The 26,537-nt window shown below is 37.5% G+C and overlaps 1 protein-coding gene across 1 annotated transcript in view; it reads right to left on the bottom strand.

Annotated features, from left to right (window-relative positions):
• Positions 1 to 26,537, bottom strand: part of LOC137255931 (receptor-type tyrosine-protein phosphatase N2-like) — a 221,384-nt gene that overhangs the window by 36,001 nt on the left and 158,846 nt on the right. The window contains exon 11 of the mRNA XM_067793531.1: positions 16,705 to 16,778. Coding sequence (XP_067649632.1) covers positions 16,705 to 16,778 — 74 coding nt within the window. The remainder of the gene's footprint in view (positions 1 to 16,704; positions 16,779 to 26,537) is intronic.

Below are 26,537 nucleotides of genomic sequence, written 5' to 3'. Positions count from 1 at the left end.
TAACTCTGTCTTTCATGTTTTCCATTTGCAGTCTCAATTTGGTGGGTTCCGAAACACTGGGCTATTACACTGTAGGATGCCATTACAACTGATATAAATTACGTCCACGATGGCTTGCCGAACCTTGATATTGTACATAAGCAAATCTAATTTCTCACAACAGTTTGGGAGAAACCAAATTGTAATTCGGCAAACAACTGGATCCTAAAGTGATGTCACCCAGCACAACATTACATACTGGTGTTGGTGACCTCCTGACTTTCTCTACAGGGTGTTGATAGGAAGCAGCTTATTTATGGCCATCCTATATGGTCCTTAAAACAGCACCACACTTAAATGTGCAGCCTTCCCTATAGACTATCAAAAATATCACGGAAATAAACTAGATTTGCTCGCCTCATTCCCAGTGAGTGTCAGTTTAAATTTGATCTTAGCTTCATTTGACAGTATCATGCATTATCCATTTTAACACAATACAATTATTTCTAACTTTCGGCTGTAGTTACAACATCCATGTAGTCTAAAGTCAACCAATTTGCCTTGACAAATACGTCTTCAATTCACACTTTGGCATCCCCAAAAATTCATTTGTTCCAAAGACATCCAGTCGAATTCAACAGCCTTTATTCACACTGTTCAGCTACCATTCATTTGTGCCGGCTGCTGCAAGATCTTATTTGAAAAAGACTTTTTCAGGTGGCCTCTTCCAGGTCTAGATGGCTTGCTTTTCTCTGCCTGTCCACATTCTTCTGTCATCACACTAGATTCAATCAAACATTCAACAAATGGAAGACTTATGTTTGTTTTTTTCACACATAGAATGAAGTGTTGGGACTTCTTGGAAAAAGTGCATGAAATTAGACCCTTCATCTCTCCTGAACAGAACTGCTGGATTATTGACCTTATTTCACAAAAGGTTTCATATTTGAAGCTGGATTAAAAACAGAAATACTTGGGGTCTGAACAGAGAGACAAGACTACAAGAAAGTATTCTCTCATAATGTCTTAGATATTTTGTCTTAGAAACTTTTGAGAGAAAGTGTTAAGCCATAATTATTAAGATAATTTGCCTTAGAAACAATTGAGGACAATGTGTTAAGTTATACTTGTATGTGTAAGTCTAGGGATGCAATCTTGTCGTGTATACACCTTGGCAGACAGGAATAGACACACTGTTGAAATGAATGCCATTACAGACTCTCCAATAAATATTAATTGCAACAATGAGGATATGTTCATACAGATATAATCATTAAAGCACAACATTAATGGCCTTATTGGAAACCACAATGCCACACAGGGAAATGTCCTGCAATGTGGAACACTGCCTTTAAACTGCTGACTAAGAGGATGGCAAAGTTCTGCGTGTTTGTGACAAGTTTACCACCTCAATCCTGCTAGCTATTTACTTTATGAATACTTGCATTTTATCAAGAACTGCCTAATCTAATAAGAATACATATTTCCAGTAAAAATCTAATTTGTCCCCCAATCTGGTTACCATGGAAACCTGATGGGAATCCAGCTACAAGGTCATGACCTATGGCACCTTCAACCGAAGACATGGGAATTAGATTTTGAAAAAACTTGTAACAAAAAGCATGGATCGAATATATGCAGAGAAAGTTTGTCTCAAGACTGCAGATATTGGGAAAGGGATTTTCTAGAATTCTTTATTTTCCCACTTTGTAAAAAGCCTATCTGTTGGCTTATTCTCAACAAAACACTTTCTAAAAGGATGCCGTTCAAGAACAGACTTATCACCTCCAGCAGTTGCCTCCCTTAGGTGTATGGTTTCCACAGAATCCTCCAAATTTGATTGTCTTACAAACTTTTTCTCATATGCTTGATACATGAAAAGTGAAAGCATACTTTCAGTGTGTAAACGAAAACAATCTGCCAGAATGACATACTTGGCATTTGAAAGAAAAAGATTTCTGTTCCAGCTTTTCAATGGCTGAGTACTGTCCATTCAAAGCAATGAATGACAACTACCTGTTGTGCTTCACTGTACTGAGGAGGAGTGACAAAATTGTTAAACAAATTGAAACTGCTACGTCAAAACCAGATTCCTCTTTCTTTTCATGTTGGACAAGCCTGTTTCAATGCTCTATAGTCATGGTTTCATCAAAACAAAATAGAGTAATTCAACCAGTTCATACTAAACCTGCGTCCCATCTGTGTGGTATCTTCAGGGATAATATATGGAACATTTGACAACATGTTTGAGTTGTTTAACTCCAACAAAATCTACTTTTCTGTGAGCAGCTTTGAACAAGAAGAATGCTTTCTTAGAGGATGAGAAGAATATGTTGATGTGTGTGGATCATAATTGTTGTCCTGGAACAACATGACCAGCAATAGCATAATGAAGCACTTTTATAAAATGTACATTTCCTCCATCCTTGAAAGTTCAGTTAAGTCAAAGAACAGGCAGGAAAAGCTAAAAGCCAGTTTCCAACTGAATCGCTGGAATGTAAACGATTGAATGCTGGTGTATTTGCAACCTGACAGAAGACAAAGGCCATGACAGGACTTTGCTCATGGAATATTAATGTCATAATTCCCATCTTTGCACACCCTTTAACAAAATACTGCCAGGATAGTTGTATTAGGCTTCCTCAATCTCATCAATAACGAAATTTCAGACATCAAAGAGGGTGACCTGACGAGCTAAGTGTTCAGGCCTTACACTGGGAACCTGTGGAAAATGTCTGGACTTCCTCACGTTCTGGGCAGAAAAATCAAACAGTGATGTTGACTCAAAATGACGACTGCCATTTGACATCAATAAAAAGTATGCATTTTCTCTGTCAGTTACAAAGCAATCAATCACCACGGAGACACATTTCAAAGTATCAGGGGCATTAATATTGCATATGACCAAATAAGATTTTCTATCCTGTGATTTCAAGGTACGGTCTCTATGGTAAGATGACTTCCATAGTTTCCAATGTCCCATTGAATAAACATCATATTTAATGCATCATTTTTGTTTCTATGTGCAGGGCATGCTATCACATGAATAAAGCCAAATTCAAGCATCACTGCTCAAGCATTTCATTTTATATGACAAATCAATTTTATTAAATACCCAAATGTTTTTTCATACATTAATATCATGATGGCAGCTCAACATGAAACCTGATTACATGTTTGCAATATCAGATGATTGGAACTAAATGATGGTCATGTTTGTATTTTAATGTTAAAAGCTACCAAAAAAGTCTCCTGAATGTATGTCAAACCTTAAGCTTCCAATTTGACCATAAAAGACACCATGCTAATTTGTCATCAAAATTCACCTTTTAACCCAGAATCTCCTATGGAATCTTTATCCTTTTGATGTGGATCAATCCATTAATTCCTGCAGGGGTGGGTGGGTGAACTGCTACAGAACAGGCTATTCCAATCACTTAAGACACTATAAGCCCCCATTTATAATCCTTCCTCGAGGAAGAGGTTCACCAAACTCCTTAATTAGAGGCAGTCATAGAGTGACATGTTAATTATCGGAGAAGGGATTCAGAAAGTGCACCCATTTCTAATCAGAGTTCCACATCCTGTGGCCAGGCTTTGCAAGATTCACTATTTCTCCATTTGACTTGAGGCTTGTAATGAGCTCCATACAAGATAAATCCTGCATGCCAAATCAATTTACAACAAATTTGGTCTTTCTTGTGCAGCGACCTTGCCTACCCCACTGACATGCTGTTCAGCCAGGCCTATTAACCAAGGACAATGATACTACTTCACCTGCAACTATGGCATTGGGAGGAATCAAATACTAATGCAGCATGCTCCACGTTCTGAACATACTGGCTTTATTAACTTGGATGCTTCACAACTATACAAAGATTTGTCAACATGCAGGGGTCATCCAACACATCTTAGCATCTATCTGGTACTTTGTCCTTACAGTCTTTTCTGGATTCCTGATGATATATAGGGGTGGTTGCGTAGACCCGTGATCAAAGCATTCACTTGTCAATCTGAAGATCTAGGTTCAAGCCCGTACATGGGAACAATGTGTGAAGCCCATTTCTGGTGTCCCCTGCTCTGATATTGATGGGATATTGCCAACAGAGGCATAAAACAAAACTCACTCACTCACCTTACAGACCTTATCAGATGTCTTCTAAGACAACTGTGATCACACAATATTTTTTATCAAAAGATAATAATAACCATGCATATGGTGTGCTAGGTTCTAAACACAAGTTCAACACTGTTCAAAGTGCACCACAAATAATACCCCTGTATGTAAATTAATAAGTATTATTGGCCTTAAGAGATATCGACTATACTGACCTTTGAGAAATTTGTTGTACCATACTGACATCAAAATATAATACTGACATGACCAAACATCTCAATCATACCTCACTGACCTCTCTAAGATCTCTGTGACCATACCATATTACTTATGAGATATTTACAATTATACCATACTCAACATGTGAGAATTTTACAATGATACCATACACAACATGTGAGATCTTTACTATCACACCATATTGAATATATGAATTCTTTACAATCATACCATATTGAACATGACACATTTACTATCATACCATATTGAAGATAAAAGATATTTACTATCATATCATTTTTAACACATGAAATACTTGCAATCATATCATATTGAACATATGAGGTGTTTCCCACAATACCATATTGAACATGTGAGACTTGTGCAATCATACCATACTAAACATCTGAGATTTTTACAACTATAACATTCTCAACATATGAGATACTTGCAATCACATGATATTGAACACATGAGATGTTTACCATAACACCATATTGAACTTATGAAATATTCACTATTTACTATTTAATACCATACTGAACATATCAGATTGCCTATATTATACAATACTGATTCTTGAGAAATCTACAATGATGCCACATGTTAACCATGTTATGAAATATGAATATAATTTACATATAGCTATATACACATATCCACCAAAGCACTAGAGTACATACTACCTGCACACAACTATAAAATGCCAAACAATAAAACTGATAAGCTTCTGGCTACTCAGAACACTGTAACCTTAAGATCCATGAGCTACTAATAATCTGCCTTAAAATTCATATAATCCTAAGTTATTTTTACATCAATCTGTCAAACTACCATACATCCTTGAGAAACATTAACCTTTTCTACAAGCATACGTTCCATTATGGTACACAAGTAAGGATCTGATTGGACAGGACTCCTCCACCAGCATCTATCATGTACAGCACGAGACCTTCCTATACAATTCCCTTCAATTTCATACTGTCCACTTTAGCAATCTACATGAAAACATCTGAAAAATACATATTTACTTCGTGATTAAAAATATTCTTACACAGTTATCTCTCTGATGATCTTATCACATACTGTTCTCATATCCTTACCATTTGGGCACTGTTCTCATATCCTTACCATTTAGGTATAATTCAGATACCCTTACCATTTAGGTACTGTTCAGACATCCATACCCATTCAGGTACTGTTCTCATATCCTTACCATTTAGGTATTGTTCAGATATCCTTACCATTTAGGTACTGTCTGTTGTTCAAATATCCTTACCATTTAGGTACTGTCTACTGTTCAGATATCCTTAACATTTAGGTACTGTCTTCTGTTCAGATATCCTTACTATACTGGTACATCAACAAGGAACCAGGCTGCTTTGATACACTAGATTACTCTGATACTTGATGTAAGACATATCATGATGTGACATTAATGAAACCGTTCCATTATCTTACTCAGGATTTTGTTTTACCAAGGATCATTCTTTTATTTTAGCAAGGAACTATTCTGCTATGCTACCAACACACCAATATGATATATTACCTAGAAACCATCTGATAACCACACATCCTGATATACACTTTCTGAATATAACAGTACTGTTAAACAGATTACCTTGGATAAGCTGAATTCTCCTCTCCTCTTCATGTATCACACACCTGAACATTGCAGCTAATGCATGCAATCGGTATTCACATCTGCATGTGGTATATTCATCGTCGACCTATACAACATTCCTACTTCCATTAGCCAGCCCAAGGAATATCCTTGAATCAATACATTCAATTCAACCCAATCTGTTCTATTTTCCTCCTGGCAATGTAATCATAAATGAGAAAGTTTTAAAAATCTACATGCACTTTATTTGATGAAACTTTTTAACAAAATGAAGTTGCAACAGTGACAAATTAGAAATCATGGCACAAAAAATGTAACACCCAGCAACTGAAATGTCTATCTCCAAGTTTGACACAAATAGTGCCAGGATATATGACTGCAATTCCCAAAATGTCCAGAAAAGTACACATATGCTAATTTGTAGTTGTGTTTAAGAGAGTGTACAGTGTAGCACCCGTCAAGACGCCAAGCATGTGACAGAGGTGCCATAGAGAAACAAACTGGTGTCAATTTCCCCATAACTTTGACAGGCTGGAAGAATGTCTGACGTTAATTTCTCACTTCAAAGCAGTGAAATCAATGATGAGCAATCGTTTTTAACAAACACCATTGCAGATGGGAATGACGTTTGAACATATTTGATCATTAAAACAAGAAAAGAGTCTTTGAAGGAACCAAACTTTTTTCAGTTACCTTGTCATAACATACCACGAAACATGTAAATTTCATTTCTGTGTGAAATCAATTAGAAGAGAAAAAAATGAGTCAATATTTATTGACATATTACCAGAAGACTTGCAGGAAGCTGTGCAGTGTAATTACTGTTAAATTTCAGAAACATAAGGCTGGGATTCAGCAAACACGTTCATGGGATTTCTCATACTACAAAGGGCTGATTGTAATATGAACTGAAACCTGTGATGGTGAACGGGCAGATGTTGTACATTACACATAGAAGTAGTCTCATATAACACCATAACACCTAGGCATGGCGTAGGACTAATATTAGTACAAGACACTAATGAAAAGTAAAGGTACACTAGCTCCTATCATGGTATCACCTCATTGATGTGTATGTTTGTGCACATTGGAATCAATTCATGTACTTTTATATTTGCAATAATTCCACAAGCAAGCACAAACTTGAATGGAAATACAATATACATGATTGATTTGCTTTTTAAGACCAAATGACAGTATCTTGGGACTCTTTTGATTGCATCTATGGAATACTACAGTCTTTCAACATCATTTTCTCTTTTATCACATAAATACTGAGATAATGTGAAGATACTGAGGTTTTTATTAACCAGCATTTTCTCTAGGGCATAAAATCTCTTTCAAACAAACATTGTCTAGACTAATGATGCCTGTCTGCTGTTGATGAACTTATCCTTGCTCTACACATGGTCCTTTCCAAACATACGCCTCATCACTGACATTAACAAGGCTCTGAAACTGACAAGCAAGCCATCAATCACCCATATTGCAATCTATCCATTACATCTCTCCCCGAGAAATATACACCACATATCACCATCTGTCCACCGTGTAAAGCAGATAGCAGCACTCTAAATTACCATATGCACGTCTCTCATGCTATGTAGGACTGATTTCACCATGTGTTCCTTCCACTGTGGAAATGTGCATGGTACAGAGAGAATGTGTGGAATCTTTCACTGTGGCAGCCATGACACAGAAAACTCTTCCTCCAATGATCAAGGAATAGATCAATTAATAGTCATTCTTCATCACCTTGGCTTGAGCTTTGTGACAGATTATTGAAAGGGACAAAATTCGAGTCATAAATCTTTTGTGTTGACAATTCCAGTATTGATCAATATCATAGAGAGTATCAATCGGCTTAGCACATGGTGGAGATTAATGCCAAACAAACACTCCTTACTGAACTAGTCAGCCTGACCAAACACAGATAAGACCATAAGAGTTATCAGACCTGGATGGAACTCTTCAGGCTTGAAGGAGAATTAAACTACCCTAACGCAAACAACTAACAAAAAAGCAATCCAAAACTAGCTAAATGGTACCATGAATAAACAGAATGGTAAATTGAACAAAAATTTTCTCCAAAAATTAAAGTTGAACACAAGTCTAGAAGTTGGCTGAAAAACAAAAAATAATCAGTGCAAAATATTTCAAAGTAAGCCAAATGGCAGTAAATTAAATACCTGCTTAATCTGTCCAAACCGAATGGCATGATTTGTGCTTGGCTTGCTGTAGCTCCATTCACCTGTGTGGTGGTGTTGTAGGCTGCGACAGAGCCAGTAATGCAGCTGCGATCACCGCCAGTATAGTCGCAGTGGACATGACTCGCCAATGCATGGCCTGTGTTTCTACCCTCAACTAAGCCTGTGCCAACCAGTGACATGGCTCTACCTATTGATTCCTAAACATGGTTGCTGCGGCGGACGGGCGCTGCCAGTTCGCTATACCAGCTGATTTGGTAGTTGCCATAGCAACCAGACCCAGCTGCGTTTCAAATCTTCGTTATTCCTCACAAAAACAAACTGCCCTGCGTGTATTGATTGTGCGCGAGCCGGACTAGCCTCGTGTCTTGAAGGCGATCAATACTGTCACCCGTCGGACCATATGCTAGTTGACACCACAATTTTCACAGAGAAAAAATCTAGGATCTTTGTCTTCCATTGAGGAAAATCTGGCTGTACATATAGCCTCGTCTCTGATCACAACCCTAGAGAATTGAGCATAGACCTCATGGCACTGAGAAAGGAAAGCCATCAGTTCAGATCAATCTCTCCCATCTAAATCCCTGACTGGCGACACTCCCTCTACCACTGTGAGAGGACTTTGCTGGATTATTCCACTTTCTGACTCCCTGTCATAAGTGCAGCCCCTAATCAACTGGAAACAATAAGCAGGTAGTCTTGCGTCTGTGCAGTCAATACACGGCCACTGGTCACCATTAGAAAACACCTGATTCCCAGTGTGTATAATTGTGGCTGTCTAGAGGACAGTTGGATTGGAAGGTGGCCTGCGTAACACATATCGGACGTTATGATTTGTGAAGGAACAAATGCCTTGAGAAACATGCTTTCACAAAAATAAGTGAAACAATTTGTGTGCATAAAGGTCTGATTGGTACTGACATTTTGTTGAAAGAAAATTTCCCTTCTTTGCTGTTCCAACAATATTCACTATTCCGTAGACACATACATTTTGACAGAACAAGCTTTGGAACATAAATGTCATTTCATTCTGACATCATTTGAACACCTTTTTGCAAAGGTTCCTTAATTTATTTTCAGATTTATTTCATTAAAGGTACGCAACACAGTGAAGCCTGCTGGGCAGTAAACAGAGGATAGACGAAGGATCCCAATATCCCTGACTATGTTCATTAAATCAGACATAAAGAAATACTGGTAGGACTATATGTCTTCACATGTTGCAGTGTACATCTACTGTCTTCACATGTTGCCGTGTACATCTACTGTCTTCACATGTTGCCGTGTACAACTACTGTCTTCACATGTTGCAGTGTAAAACTAGTCTTCATATGTTGTAGTGTACATCTACTGTTTTCACATGTTGCAGTGCACAACTACTGTCTTCACATGTTACAGTGTACAACTACTCTCTTTATTTGTAGACGTGTACAACTATTGTCTTCACACAATGAAGCATGTGTTGCAGTGTAGAGAATTTAAATTTCCATTTGTTTGTCAGCTAGGTAGACAACATTGTCACATACCTTGACATATCTTTGTATCCCTTTGCAATGTCATTCTAGATAGTTACTAGCAATATAAGACCCTAGTATGGTTCCTGCCTACTTTTTCTACACACTGAAGTAGCCTCTTGCCATCTTGAAAACAATCTTGCCTCCATTTCACACAGACAAAATGGTCAGCTGTTGGTTTATTACCTTTAACACCTTTGTCTTCCATCTATTGCAATAAAATACAGACAAAAGCTTCATGACAGCTTTAATATGCATGAAAAAAAAATGTTCTGATAAATCGCTTCCTATTTTTAGACTAGACTTTGATCCCGAAAAAAAGAAACCCAGTGATTGGAATTTTATGACATCATGAATCTTCCTCCAACATATTTGCCAATATTAACACTATTCATAATTATGAGGTAGTCTTTCATATCACATTCCCTGAAGAGAAATGGTACAACCAAAATAGGCAGGGCCTGACTGAGGAATTCATCATTGTGAGAAAGCCAATGGTTTCCCACAAGTGCCATAGCCTGACTAACAGTATGAAGAATCTGAGGTTTGAGACTACCTCAAGATCTCTTTGTAAAGACACGCGCTAATCAATGGACGAGGGGCCTCGGGGTCAGGCTGTCAATTCGCCAGATCCACAAGGGTCAGGGTTGGGATTTCTGATTCATTTAAGTCTTAGATTCTAGCCAAGAACATGCTGAAGTTGGAAGACGAAAAAACTCCATGTCAAAAACAGAGCGGATATTTCACAGACGTGTGTCTGTCTTTGTGAGACTGTAACGATTTGTGTCCACTTACTTTACCCTACATCCTTCATTGCTCTATCAATTTCATCAGCTGTTTGTGATATCTGTGTTAGAAAGATAGCTTTGATGACTTTAATAACTGTAACTCTTACATGCTCTTGGCGTCATGATATAGGGCTATAAATTCTCTCTGATAGCATGTGTTCTTCGTTCCTTAGAAGGAGGGCAGGCGGGAACACCCTTCATGTTAGACACCAGTGTAGAGAGGAAATGGCTAAGTCTGTCTCGTGTACAGAGGATCCCAGTTCAAAACTGTTCTGAACAAAAACAACAGACTTACACGGTTCAGTATGGGATTTCAGACATGTGTTGGTGCGCTTTAGAAGTCTGAAGTAACATATATACCAGAGATAAATATGTCACTACACCAAGAAGACTGCTGGGAAGAGCTGATATGCTCCATATCATGACGACTTGTACATAGATGTGACTTGATCCAAATCAAGAAGACTTCTGAATAGAGGCTAGATATAACCCGCTCCAAATCAAGAAGACTTCTGAATAGAGGCTAGATATAACCCGCTCCAAATCAAGAAGACTTCTGAATAGAGGCTAGATATAACCCGCTCCAAATCAAGAAGACTTCTGAATAGAGGCTAGATATAACCCGCTCCAAATCAAGAAGACTCATGAGTATAGATGGCCTTTTGTCAGATCAAGAAGACTCATGTCTAGAGGTGCCTTGGTTCACATCAAGAAATGTCATGTTACATTAAGAATGTTTCACAACAAGAAGACTTGTGAGCAGTGTTGACTTGTCCATATAAAGGAGAAAGAAGGTTTGCAAGCAGAAGTGACTTGTTCTACATCGGACGACTCATGAATAGGTGCAATCCACTCAATATCATGAAGAATTGTGACCCAGTCTCCCCAAGATGGCCTTCTTCTTACCCTGGTGCCAAACTTTGCCTTGAAATTCCTAGCAGAAATTCTGCAAATAATCTTTGTGTAAAGAAAATTGAGACTGTCATGAATAGCAGTTTAAAGTATCAGTCATTAACACAATACTTAACATCAGTTGTAAATACCAGTCTGATTCGCTTGTACCAGCCCTACATATCAGTCATTAACCACACAAATGTAATATCAGATCAAATACCAGTCTAATTCAATTGTAGCAGTCATATATATCAGTCATTTAACATGTGTACTTCATATAAGATGACATACCATCTATTTCACTTGTACCAGTCCTAAGTATCAGTCATTTAACACCAATACTTAGTATCAGAACAAATACCAGTCTGATTCACTGTACCAGTCGTAAGTATCAGTTATTTAACACCATTACTAAATATCAGTTGCAAATACCAGTCTGATTCACTAGTACTAGTCACAAATACCAGTCAAAACTACCAGTCATAAGATCTCAGTTTTGAAGATCTATGATCTCCAAAAATCAGTTTCTAGGACTAGTCTCTTTTAGTACCAGATGCTGTGACACAACGAAAGGACCAGTCACTGTGAAATGTTGTTAGGCATACCAAAAACCAATAATGGCGGGTTACACCAATGTGTCCAAGACCTGCTTCAAGACCTCCCTCAAGCCATCACGTAACTGAAATACTCTTGCAAGTAACAATAACAAGCATGAGACACAACAGTCATGTCGTATCCTATCAGACACAACAGTCATGTCGTGTTCTATCAGACACAACGGTCATGTGTTCTATCAGACACAACGGTCATGTCGTGTTCTATCAGACACAATGGTCATGTCGTGTTCTATCAGACACAACGGTCATGTCATGTTCTATCAGACACAACAGTCATGCTGTGTTGAACACACTGGTCTAGGGGCTGCTCAGATAATTCATACAAACAGTTCAAATTGAACAAAACATAATCATGACATGGACCCTGATTGTAAAGCCATGCACCAGATATGAAACATACATTTAGAAAATGGTTTCAGTAATATTCTTTCAGATAAAAACTTGGTAAAAACAAAATTTGGTAAACTCCTTGAGGAATATTTACAGCCACAAACTTGATCTCCCAGAGGCATTCCTATGCATGGATTTTGCACTACCACCACACATAATGTACCTATATTAAGCATAAAATACTTTTTCATTAACTTCAAACACACTGCAAATTCTAAGATAATTGATTATCAAAAGAGACGTGAAATGCATACATGGAATTTTAGATTTAGATTTAGTTAAATGCAAATTGCCTCCAGCCGAAGCATATTGAAACTATCTGAATCCAAGACAAGTTGAAATTGAAAAGTCTTCAGCATGATGTCAGCTATATATATATAGACGGAAATCAATATCATTCAAGGGAGAAAACTCTTTTAAGACTGATACCTTTTCCTGAAGGCTCTTCCGACAAAGTAACGAGAAACTGTTTCAATTTGCCATTCCATGAAAAGTATAATTTTCCCGATTGCAGCCCGAAGACATTTTAATGTATCTAAGAGGACGAGGCTTAGGCACAGGTAATTGTCCATACTTCTATCTTTTACAAGCCAAGATCTAAGGCCATTTTTTCCCTGTTAACAAACATGGAGTGTAAGGCTTGGAAAAGCTAATAAGGCTTATAGTTTAATGCTGACTGACAGCTTTCCACCCAGTGATGTCGACATCAAAAACCTGACATCACACTGGGATTATTCTGCACATAGAAAGTCAGAGCCACCACAAACAAAACCATGCATGCAACATTTTCTTATTCCTCCTAAAACTTTTTCAGCAGACCGGTTTTGCAAATTTTAAGACTTTACCAATGTGTAACTAGGCCAAGAGCGTACAGTTAAACTGCATGTGGCTAATTCAGTCTTGATAGAAATTTTCTTTGAGAGAGACAGCTGAGACGAAGGCCATTAGGCGGCCATTTTGAAAGGTATCTCCTGTTCGTGTCTCGTCAACTCACATGTAACTGTCAGTTTGGAATGACAGGATCACCTTTTGAACGTATTCACTTAAAGCTCTCGACGTCCACAAGATGCAATTCCAAATTAGAAAGATCTCGAAGAACATGACACTCTGACGACTTTCAAAGACCATACCCCATTAAGTAAATGCTAAAACTACTTTAAAAAGTAGCTCGCTCAAACTCTTATTGGCCTCATGAGCATTTCAACTCACTAAAATCTCCTTGAAAACTCAGCAAAGCATATAGATAATCCTAAATAGAAACAATCAACTATTCTCTTAATGTACCTGGCTCAAAAGCATAGTCATGTAGTGTGTATTTTCACAGTAGCCCAAGTACATTGTTTTCCTTGATCATTAACACAGAATTACACCAATACTTAACGAATCCTCAACATGTGGATACCAGACAATGCATGTTTCAAAAGTTCTCTGGAGGACAGAACTATGTTATGCCAATTTTCCATTCCTGTTTAGTGGTTGTAGAGTCGTCTTCCTACTCAAACATTCTTGTTATCATCACCTTGATGATTTCAAAGAGTCATCAAAGCCATGGAACAGTGGTCATCACACAGGACTCAATTATCTGCCACAGTATTACCATCTAGTTTACACCATCATCACATCATCAAATCCAAAGATATTAATTCTGTAACCTTTCACCTTTTGGTCTACAGGAGGAACAGGTTACCAAAACAACCAACACTTGTCTCAGTGAAGTAATTATGTAGAATAATAAAATTTACAACCCTAGTAACAATAAAGCATTGTGTTTCAAGAATATGAGTTATCAGGGCTTTGTGAGACACAGATTGTTACTATGGCAACCATGGACAGAGGACAAAACATGGTCATTTTTCTTCCACAGTTCCTGTCGTTAGCAGGTCGCCATGGCGATCAGAATGGCAATGTCTTGGCCAGAACCTATGCACATGCCATGGCTTAAGGTTGCCGCTTGCATATGAGTGATAATAGCACAGCGGTCGATAACACCATGTTCAACCTCAAGCTAGTTATCTTTTCTTGCAGGTGGAAGCAGGATGCCTTGATAAGCAGCACTATGGTGCAATAAATATAAAATAGTCCAGCGCGATTACGAACACACTAATCAATATGTCGCCAACCCTGATTCAGCGGACGCTCACTCAGCAAGGTGTTATATATGTGTCGTACGACGTAGATTATGCTTTATGACAAACGCCATGACAGCCCTGTCTAGTCAATATCCCTGACAAAGATTCAATACTCCCACCAGGGGTTTGGTCAAACACGGATATTATGTCCCAAATCCATGTTCAAAATTGCAGGCTCTGCCATTAGGAAATTTGATATTGAAGGACTTGACAAGCAACGTTTACCTGCAAAATTCACCAAACAAGCCTCACTATTACCCCCATACTTAATGCACTATTCCCATTTATTTAAGATCATTTCAAATAATTTAATATCATACATCACCCACCTCAACTGTATGAGTAAGGGCATACCATTTTCTGTGCTTTATTCCTACACAATCACATAGTGTTAAATTTTACATTATCAAAAGTCCTAATTGCTACAAATTCTAAAAGCACAAAATTTAAAAGTGGGTAACTCCTGCAGTGCGAGCAATAGACTTGTTAGCCGTAAGTCTGGTATTAAAGCAACCACAAACTGCAGTGTGGCCTTAATAATTAATGAGCACGGACAGGCCTGCCCATGTGCCTAGTTATTGAGGTCGTTAACAGCCCAGCCACCTTGGTCTAAGCCAGAGAGTAAATCTTATGAATATTTCACAATCCTAAAACGATTTACTTTAGAAAATTCCGACAGCACATGTGTTGCAGTAATCTGCTGGAATTGCTAACGGCACTCACAGGTTTGTAGTTTTAGTGCCTGGATGTTTGTTTGCTTTCTTAACATTACCAAATCTCTTGCTTTCACCATACATTTTATTCTTAGTTACCTTTCAACACAAATGTCTGCACGGAAATCCTTGGATGAACTGATTCTTGGACAGACTGAATCAAGGAATGCATGCGTTCATGCTCAGATAAACCATGTAGGCGATATGATGATTCACTGCTGCTAAGGCTTAAGATCATGTATCTATTACAGTTACATTCAATGCTGTATCAGCAAATATTCTCTTCTTTTATTCTAGAAACCAAAACATTAAAACTTTCTGTGGTAAACTGAGACAACCATTGTGGTTAATGTTCACATTATGTTTTTTGTAAAATACATCTGCACAATCCATAGGTGAGTCTGAATTTAAAGTTACATTAAAGAATGAGCAGTAATTATGCTGTATCATGACTTTCAAACATCAGGAGAGTTGTATAAATCAGATATCAAACTATCTTATCCATGTGATCTATGGTTGCCACCTTCACACATTTCATGATATGCTTTCATATTTGACACATAGTAAGAACTCTTGCAAGAGAGTCCAAGCACTGAATGAAAAGAACAAACTCATACTTGCTTAGTAATAGGAAATCAGTCACACGTGAAGGAAATCTGTACCAACTGACTTCATTTAATATTATGTAACTAACATTTTCTGCTACTGTTATAAATGTTATAATAATCTTTTAATAAATAATCATAACAAAGCTAGCACAATGTATTTATAGGTTGCTTATCTGCTTAACAGATATGTCATTCAACTCCTGAAACCATGGTTCCATTTTCTAAAGTTCAATATTTAGTCACCATCCCATATTAAGCTCAGCTGCCTTGAGTGTTTGTTACTTTGATAAACCTAGTCACTGAAAGACCTTCCATGAGAAAATTTGTAAGGGTATTTCACAAAACTAAGGTCATTACAGCAGTATTTGAGACCATGTCTCCAGAACCTCAGTGGGAATATCATTCCAGGTAAAGCTCCAACAGTGTTTGACCATCAAATCAGGCTGATATTTAACATTGAAGTTTCCAGTAAGACAAAATTACACCATGACAAACTATACCAAAAACAATCATTTCAAATAGAAGAGACAAAATCTTTTCCACATCCAGAAGAAATCTTTGCCAAAAGCAGAAATGAAGCAACATTCAATGCTATCTTCCAAGACCAAGAAAGGCCAAAATACATTATTAAGATACATTCTACAAAGTTTTTGTTCAAGACAAAAGTTGACCCTTAGAAATGGCCACGAGTGCATCTTCATTAATCTGTTCATTAATCGTCCAAATTTCATTTCAAACTTAGTTTGAATGTCAGAAACGAACAAGAGTCCATCTTGAAGGTTTTCACCCTAGATTCAAGTTGGACCATTGGCCATTTTGATTATTCTGGATAACTAGGGATGGCCATCCACTGACCACCATAGTGTTACCAACTGTACCCCATCTATTTACAAACAGCAACCCACCTCCTTGCCGATCCCAGCATTCTTCAGATCAAAGCCAGTTAGCTTGGTCAGCTGTGTCCTGACATCATCACTGTCTGAAACACAAAAACTCTCATTCAGACGTAATCTCTGTAGTTCTACACTGTGGCATTACTACTGTCACATGTACTAGTAATCCCCTCAAACCTGATATTTATTATTTCACATGACATAAATCCAAACAAACATTCCTGTTGTCAAGTATACAAATGTCAAGTGAAAAATTTGAAATATATACTTAGAGAAACAAGTAAGGGAGCACATGACAACACAAGTGTTGTCTTTGTTGTTCTTTCTTGATTTGGCCTGTGAAGGTCCTGGGGCAGAATAGGCCTTCTGCAACCCATACTTGCAAAAAAAGGCGACTATGCTTGTTGTGCTTGATGACACAGGTCATCAGTTCCCAATTGTGCAGGTCAATGTCACTGGATTGTCTGGTCCAGACTCGATTATTTACAGACCACCGCAATATGGATGGAATATCGCTGAGTGTGGCATAAAACTAAACTCACTCACTCACTCACTTTCCTGATTTCCTCACACACATAGTGCAATACAAAGCTGATGAAGAAACCTGGAAAAATATAAAGGAACACTTGGACTGTTGTGTGTTCCCCTATTTGTTTCCTCAGTATATTTAATATCATACAGGATCTGTATATATACATAGTTCAGTTATGGCTGAGATATTGCTATTTAATTTTACATTTTGACTCAATATGGATCAGGAACAAGCAAGACCTAAAACTTAATTATTTTTCTAAAAAAGTATAATCCTTTATTCTGTTTGATCATCTATGTTTGCTTATCATACTGTCCCCAGTGACCATCCATGAGAGCTGTGGTTACTGAATGCTGGATTCTGGGTTTATCAACAAACCCATGTTATACCTAAGAACTAACAGTACTTATATGCAGACAACACTGACTCTATGCACCAGCTAATTGTACCTGCATACTATGTAAGTGTAAATTTGTAACCTTTCATAGAAACAAACTATGTAGTCTTGATAATTACAGCCAAATATAAATTATTAAGTTTTACTTATAAATTATGTATTTCTGTGACAACTTATGCATAAAATGGTCAAGTATTCAGGTTGGCATAATACTTAAATGCCTAACAAAGCCTTCACTTACTTTACAGTATGAAGTCAATTTTTTGGCCAAGAACACTCTGATATCTCTATTCTAAATAAGCAATACCTATATTTGTGCATATATGAGAACAAAACTAAACCCTGCTTCCTAAATTTCATTTAGATATGCAATCTCACAGCATCTGGTGGTTATTGTTCGCGCAAGATGACAGGATGATAGAGTTTCCATTCATGAAGCCTGCACACTACAAGAGTGAGGACTGCCCAGTTCCATGATGCAGTTATCAATCTCCATCCCCGGGACATGCACAAGACCACATACATATATTGACAAGTAAGTATAGACTGTGAAGGAACAAAGGACATAAATTGTGTCTATTTTATGTGACAAGTCATAGTATTGAGACTTCAGTAAATGTTCATTTGGTTTTATTGTTCGAGCAATGGAATAAAATATAGTCTTCATGAGCAGTACCCATAAACCTTCAGTAAAATTATACCCATATCTGGGTTTGTGAAAGTAGCAGTTTCAACTCACACTGATGCATCAAATATCCATCACTTCATCTATAAACCAGCAAGGTTATAAAAGCCAACTCCTGTACGTCTTGTTGCGTTTTAGGAGTAATTTCACCTCTAAAGACAAGAAACATGTTTTTGTGAAAGCATTGTCATGGTCTGGTGCCTGTCTCATTACGATACTTGACCCTGAAATAGACAATTGTCATGCTGAAAGTGACATCAAAAGTGCCTATTCCCCTAATGCTAACGTTATGGAGAGCCTCACACAATCTGAAATGCACCACGACAGCTTCATCAACCACACCATTTTCTCATTTACTCTCCTGAGCTGTAACATATTAACTTTTCTGTGCCCAGGCAGAAAAACTAACTCACAGAGCATACAAGTCTCGCGCTTTGGTTCTATTTGTGGGTCATGACAAATAAGATAAATATTTTCAGCTTTATTATCTCTTTACTAATTCATGTACTGTTTGCTCAGGTTTAGAGCTGATCTCAAGGAAGTAATGCAATTGTATGTAGATGCAAAGTCTTATTACTCAACCATTCCATGAAAAGAATTTATTTTCTTCTATGTGGTACATTTGAACGTCCAGTGACAGGTTAATGTGACTGGGGAATTTGTGTCATAGGATTATTGAAATCCTACAATACAAATCCACAATCCTTTCACAAAAACTTGAAGCATTCACACTTGTAGAAGCGGCATCAGAAAATGTGATTTCATTTACATGGCGAAAAATCATATTGGAAATGCGGTCTGTAGCAGCCGTCATCTGGCTGGGTCCACACTGTCAAGGCACTCTCCCCGCCAAGTCTGAAGGTGCACCAGCCATTACAAATGGACTGTGCATGTCCAGGACCCAGTGACTTGCTTTCCCGAGGGACCACACAATCTTTCGCACACATCTAATATGAAGAGCTGAGATTTGAGAGCAGTCGCCATTATGCCTAATGCCATCCATATTTGATGAAGAGGGACGGCCATATGCTTCTAGGGTATTAGCACTGACTGCCACAAACCGCGAGTATGATACGGATTCCTGACACTGGTGACACTGAAAATACTGTGGTGACAGTCTGTCACAGAACATTGGTCACAATGTCACATCTACACTCATACCTACAGTCTGGACTGAAGAAAGTATTCAAGTTTGAACACCTGACATGTTTTTTTCTTACATCATCAGTCAATATGTTCAATCTTCTTTCCAGGTCTTAAATGTTGAAGGTCATTAGAAATTTCAGAAAAATATAAAAGATAAAAAAATGCATAGAAACTGGACTTGTTTCATTAAATAGGAGCAACTGTATGACACTGGCACAAAAACAGTTTCTGAGCAAGTTTCAGCACACACATGCATGACTGTGATCAGGCTTGTCCATGAACAGAAGACATGAACAGCAGCTAAGTGGAATTATAAAGTGAATGACTTTTGACTTTCAATACTGCTGATGTTTGAAAAAGTACCTCAAATGTTATCGCTTGATAATGCTTCATTGAAATAACAACTATACAGGTTTCAAGTTTATTTTTTTTTAAAATAGATTCTTCAGGTCTTTAGAATCTTTGTAACACCTATGTTTGTTACAAAAATCCTATGTGATGTTTCCAATGTTTTCAAAATGGCAGCTAGCTGTATACCATGAGGTATACGAGGTATACTGAAGACAAGCCATGTCAGTGGTATTTAAACAGCTGGGACTGTTGTAGGTCAGGTGATGTTGGTGGTGGATAGGGGCGGGTGGGACCAGGGATTTACAAGATCCAAATTCTTTGGTTCAATATGCATAAAAATTGACAATGGACGCAACAAAATTTATTAGGGCATCCACAGGGACACAGAGAAAGTCCAAATACTTTTGTTGAAAGAAACAGTAAGTTACCTCTGAGCTTGCTACTTTCTGGGTGATAGGGTGATTTGCTATTTTGTTCCTGTAACAATTGATATATTGATCATGATACACAATACAATAACAGTATTAATAATAACATTTAAGTGTCTGGCCCCACCCTTTTGTTGTCCAGGGCCCATGAAAATGATAAGCATGAGTCCCAAGGATCCCCTAATACAGGACACAAGGTACATCCCTGGGGGAGTGTACTTGGACCCAAACTGCATTTTTTTATTACATTTATTCAGTTTTTAAGACAAACAATCTATACATGATTTTAAAAATAATGAAACTATCCCTAGGAAATTGATGTACGAATGCTGTATGGTTTGTGTCTTTCAAGAGCAATCTGAATGACTGAAACGACACATACCCGACAACATACATTTAAAAACAGCCTGAAGCCTTTAACCAAACCTTTATAAACAATTCAACGATTTATATGTAACTTCAATTTGATTGAAATAATTTCACAGAACAAAATTACATAGCCAAATATGCTTCCTGGTTCCATGAGATTCAGAATCAATGTTGCATATAACTTGGCATTTGTCTTACTTTACAACTAACTCAAAATTTAAGATTCTAAATACAACTAGTAAAGAGGAAAACCTTGGGAAGCGCGTCAAGGGAATTGAACAATTTACTTTGGCTTTCAGTGAATCAATGTTAGAAGTAAGAAGCTTTTCACGTTGATTTTTCGGTTGGTGCTTAAATCTTGTTTAAACATACTCCTATTCTGAAGAAACATTTTCCATCTAATTCCCTACCATGAAAAAATTCATAAATACACACGATTTGCGCCATTTGGAGGTAAAACACTGGCATTTGGCTATGTTAGCCTTGAACGACATAGTTTGGGATCATTTGCCATGGAATCTATTCCACAAATTTGATGAATGAGCTCACATGTGCCGTAATCAATGAGCCCACGGCATGCAATGTCCAAGAATTATTCAAGATTAGCTCTACCATAGGAAATGTTCCCAGATCTTTGTACACTCAGCAGATCAAAAGTTTAATGTTGCTAGAAGAACACAAAATTAGGCACGTCAGGTCATGAAATATGTTTATCATCCCGGGAAAGTTCCATCTTGCCTCTGTCCATAATCAATGAAGGAATATTTTGTTTAGTCTGCGATGGTAGGATTTCTTTCCAGTCACGTAGTCCGCAAATTTTTATGTCTACTTTCATTTTAACAAATAATTTTTTCATGAATAAATCAGTCAGCAATCATTAACTTTTCGCAAATAACTTTGGCAGTTCCGATCACACACCCTAAACCATGTCATGTTCTGTTGAGATGGAATCAGACAATACTGGCAAGGTCTGATGTAATGATACTACTTGACAAATAGAAAGTAGGTAGTCAACAATAGCTGACAGAAGAGTCCTTAATCAGTTATGACATTTCTAGTATGTGAAAACAGGAAATGAACTTGAATGCCACAGGCAAAAAGAAGAAGACTTGAAGGTATGTAATGATGTATCATGTACGTTTTTAAGTATATATACTAAATTTTGCATTTAGTGTATTCTAAAAAAGACATCGCATAAGTGGCAAGTGAGTCCAAATGTAGGACCCATTACATGTATTTATTTGTCAAATATCCACTGTGGTCACTGTCTTTAACTGCCATTAGATCAGGTCAAAGTTCAATGTTTCAAGTATTTAAATAAGAAAGGCAAGGTCTCCAATATTCCCAACAAGTTGGAAACAGGAGGAAGGGACGGTATAATTGTTCGAGACACTGCAAATATTTCTTGGGAGAGACTGGAATCTGCAATAGACCTTGCCACAAAATCAATTATTTCTCATTAAGATTGTTTTAACTTTAATAGCATTCCAACATCAATTGATCAAAATAACTTTCTTCCGCACTGAAGCATTTACATCTCATTTCCCCCAAAACTACAAGCTAGATAAGCACACATATAGAATACAGCAGGCACTAACACCTGGTTCCATTTTCAATAGAAATCACTGGGCTCAACAGTGTCGGAGTGTTGAACAATAACTAATGTTCAGCCAAATCTTCCGGAGACATGGTTTTAACGAGCCCTGGGCCTCTGTATTGTAGCAGAAACAAATGAAGACCATCACACAGACTCTCTCCATTTGTCAGCATATGGAGAGAGTAATTCACCCACATCTATCAAGCAGCGCTAGTAGGTCTGGACCTAATGCAAGCACTAAACCCGTCTCGTCCAACTCCCCTCTGTTCTATTGAAGCACATAGTCTATGACTGAAGTGCAAGGTCTAATCTGTACATGAACTAAGTAGGACTTTTAAACCACCATAAAATGTTTACTGCAGGATACATTCGATATCACCCTTGTCCGTCATTCTCAATGAAATCAGGGAATAACAGATTTTGCTATGTACTTCCAGCTCAAATCTCATTAGCAGCAGCGCATTAATACTGGGCTAATTTCACTATTTGCTCATCATAAAAGCTTTACTGGTGTAATTCTTACTCAGCGATGCTTGGATGCATTGACTTTACACTGTAAGTGAATTAGGTGATCCCACAAGCTTGCAAATTGTTGATTGGATGCCTAGTTTGAAACATATCATCACTGATGTCATTTGTGAAACATCAAAGCCAAATAAAACCCATGGAACAAGGTACAAGGATAACGCCATTAGAGCAGTGAAAGAAACATAATTGAATACAGGTTTTTATTACCCTGTGTTTTGAATCAAAAGGCTGTGCTATAATTTGGTTCAAAGTAAATAAAATCTAGGCTAAGCTTTGAGCATGGCTAGATTAATGAAAGTGGGTTGATGCATTGCGGGCATGGGGGAGATGATTACTGAGACATTAGCAGCCATAGCCAGGCATTACAATACTTATCTAATTATAGGCAAACATATTGATGCCAAGGCTGAATCTGTGCTCATTTCTTGTCATTTAAATTGCAAATAGAAACTGCACCTTGTCACAGAGCTTGAAGCAGCCAGCTATCAGTCATAAGGCTAACTACATATTGTGTCGGGGTTCCACTCTATCAAAAGACTAACACATTGTTCCATTCTGTCATATGACTAACTACATATTGTGTAGAGATTACACTCTGTCATAAGACTAACTACACCATGTCCAGAGATTCCACTCTGTCATAATGTCTAGAGATTCCACTCTGTCATAATGTCTAGAGATTCCATTCTGTCATAAGACTAACTACACATTGTCTAGAGATTCCACTCTGTCATAATGTCTAGAGATTACTCTGTCATAAGACTAACTACACCATGTCCAGAGATTCCACTCTGTCATAATGTCCAGAGATTCCACTCTGTCATAAGACTAACTACACCATGTCCAGAGATTCCACTCTGTCATAATGTCCAGAGATTCCACTCTGTCATAATGTCTAGAGATTCCACTCTGTCATAAGACTAACTACACATTGTCTAGAGATTCCACTCTGTCATAATGTCTAGAGATTCCACTCTGTCATAAGACTAACTACACCATGTCCAGAGGTTCCATACTGTCATAAGACTAACTACATATTGTGTAGAGATTCCACTCTGTCATAATGTCTAGAGATTCCACTCTGTCATAAGACTAACTACACCATGTCCAGAGGTTCCACTCTGTCATAATGTCTAGAGATTCCATTCTGTCATAAGACTAACTACACCATGTCCAGAGGTTCCACTCTGTCATAAGACTAACTACACCATGTCCAGAGGTTCCACTCTGTCATAATGTCTAGAGATTCCACTCTGTCATAAGACTAACTACACCATGTCCAGAGGTTCCACTCTGTCATAATGTCTAGAGATTCCACTCTGTCATAAGACTAACTACACCATGTCCAGAGGTTCCACTCTGTCATAAGACTAACTACACCATGTCCAGAGGTTCCACTCTGTCATAATGTCTAGAGATTCCACTCTGTCATAAGACTAACTACACCATGTCCAGAGGTTCCACTCTGTCATAATGTCTAGAGATTCCACTCTGTCATAAGACTAACTACACCATGTCCAGAGGTTCCACTCTGTCATAAGACTAACTACACATTGTCTAGAGATTCCACTCTGTCATAATGTCTAGAGATTCCACTCTGTCATAAGACTAACTGCACATTGTGTAGAGGTTCCACTGTCATACGACTAACACATTGTGTAGAGGTTCCACTGTCATACGACTAACACATTGTGTAGAGGTTCCACCTTGTCAGCAAGGCCAATCACACATCGTGTTCCAATCAGAAATAAATATATAATGTCTATGCAAGAGATTAACGAGCAAACAGATTCTATTGGATTCTAAAATCAGTGATGTTACTATATTTGAGGTCAATCAAATATTGTGTAAGGACTCACTCTCTCTCCCAAGTACCTCACAAACAACAAACATTGGGTAAATAGTTTGACAATACCAACACAGCAATATCAGAAGTGGAGTATATTGGAGTATATTTCTGTCTTTTTGTGCTCAAAATCATTCTTTAATGAAATGTCATTTTGATTTCAAACAATCTTAGCTCTTGAGGAAAGATCAGGCGATGTTAACATAAACATCTTCAATCTGCCTCTGACCCATGTAAAGCACATTATCAGTACTTTTTTCTTTTCAGTTCATGGTATCTCCTCAATTAACTTGTTTGAAGACACAATCTCATTTTAAGGCAAACTCCTCCAACAAAACAAATGTTCCAAATGAAAACAAAAGAAGAAAAGTACTCAAATTGTAATATTTGTCTATATTTGAGATCTGCCCTTTCAAAATTCAGATGTGGAAACTTTAATTTAGCTATAGAGACTGGGAGATATGAAAATATTGCTTCTAATGAAAGATTTTGTAAATCAAAACGTATTAATGTTGTTGAAGATGAGTGGCAGTTTTTTCCTATATTTGTGAATGTTTCCCTGATGTTTGAGAGAAATAAATTGTGAAATATTTAAGTCAGCCTCCCACAATAAACACTTTTCCACACATTATGCAATCTGCCGATGTCAATGTGATTAAGAATGTCTCTTTATTTTTATGTTATGTACACATTAGAATTAGGAGCTGAATATTTTCATAAATTATTGTGTACCATTCATGTGATGTGTGATCATGCATCTGAATGTATTATGGGCCAGTGACCTTTTTACTTGTGTTGTGTTGTGTTGTGTTGTGTTATCTTGTCTTGACAAAAGAAAAGAAAGAGCTGCATGACTTTCAAACAATTAATCTAAAAGACTAGATTACAAATATCCATTGTCAAAAAATGTAGTCATCAAATGGTGCATATCTGTCTTGCAAGCACACACAAAAAATATAATGTGAATGAATTTATTTTAAAAAAAATAACTTAATACAAATCAACTCAAAACCCAAGTCTTTCAAAATAATGTTCTGAAAGAAACCAAAAAGACAAAGAGCTACAAGACTTTCAAACAAGCAGATAGTTAATCGAAAAGAAGGTTTGCCCTAAACCTAAAATCTTCTTTTCTATAATTAATTTCCCCCAGTGAACCAGTGCATCTCCCCAGTAGACCAGCACCTTGCAGGAGTATTCAATTTCCCAGTCCTGCCTGCCTTGTAAGTCTGGTGGGCTACCATATGATCTCCATTAACCCTGTCTGGTCATTGTCTCCTTGCCGTTGAGACATCGCGCGATGACAGGGGTCAGTGTTTTCTTGCTCCTCGCCCAATCAAACTGGTTGTCCCTGATTGTTCCTGCATGCATGATTATGTCAAGGACACCAGAATTGTTCTCAAATTACCAACTGATATCATTTCATGTGAAAAAATAGTCATAAGGGCAAGTAGTGTCAAACCATCTTTCATCTCCTCTCTTACACTAGGAACATGGAGAGGATGTAGATGATCAGTGAATCTGCTTCACTGAACCGTTATTGTCAGGAACTCTTCCACTTCCTTCACAACCTCAAATCCTTTCCAGTCATCAAGTGCAATACAAGAATCAAAATAAAATAAATAACCTCAGTTTCATTTCATATAAGTAATGAAAATAATCTCTGTACATTACATCCAAATATATCTAAAGTTATTTAACTAACAAATACCTATCACAAAAATCCTTTTCATTGTGAACACATGCTGTTCCTCATCTAAAGCCTATGTTTTATGTGATGAACAGAAGGATTTACAGGGCTGACCTTCAGCCTTTAGGAAAAAGACTTTAGCATTCAGTAGATCTTACATTTCAGGATCTAAATCTGTTCTAGTAGTTTGCATTTTAAAAAATATTATGTCAAAGATGAAATTGAAAAAACAGTGTCCTGCATGATTTTTCAAGAATTCTTATAGAATTGCTATGTCCA

The sequence above is a fragment of the Haliotis asinina genome, chromosome 11, assembly GCF_037392515.1.
Source record: "Haliotis asinina isolate JCU_RB_2024 chromosome 11, JCU_Hal_asi_v2, whole genome shotgun sequence".
NCBI lineage: Eukaryota > Metazoa > Mollusca > Gastropoda > Lepetellida > Haliotidae > Haliotis > Haliotis asinina.
The sequence above is the reverse complement of the archived record's forward strand: the minus strand, read 5'-3'. Positions and strand labels throughout refer to the sequence as shown.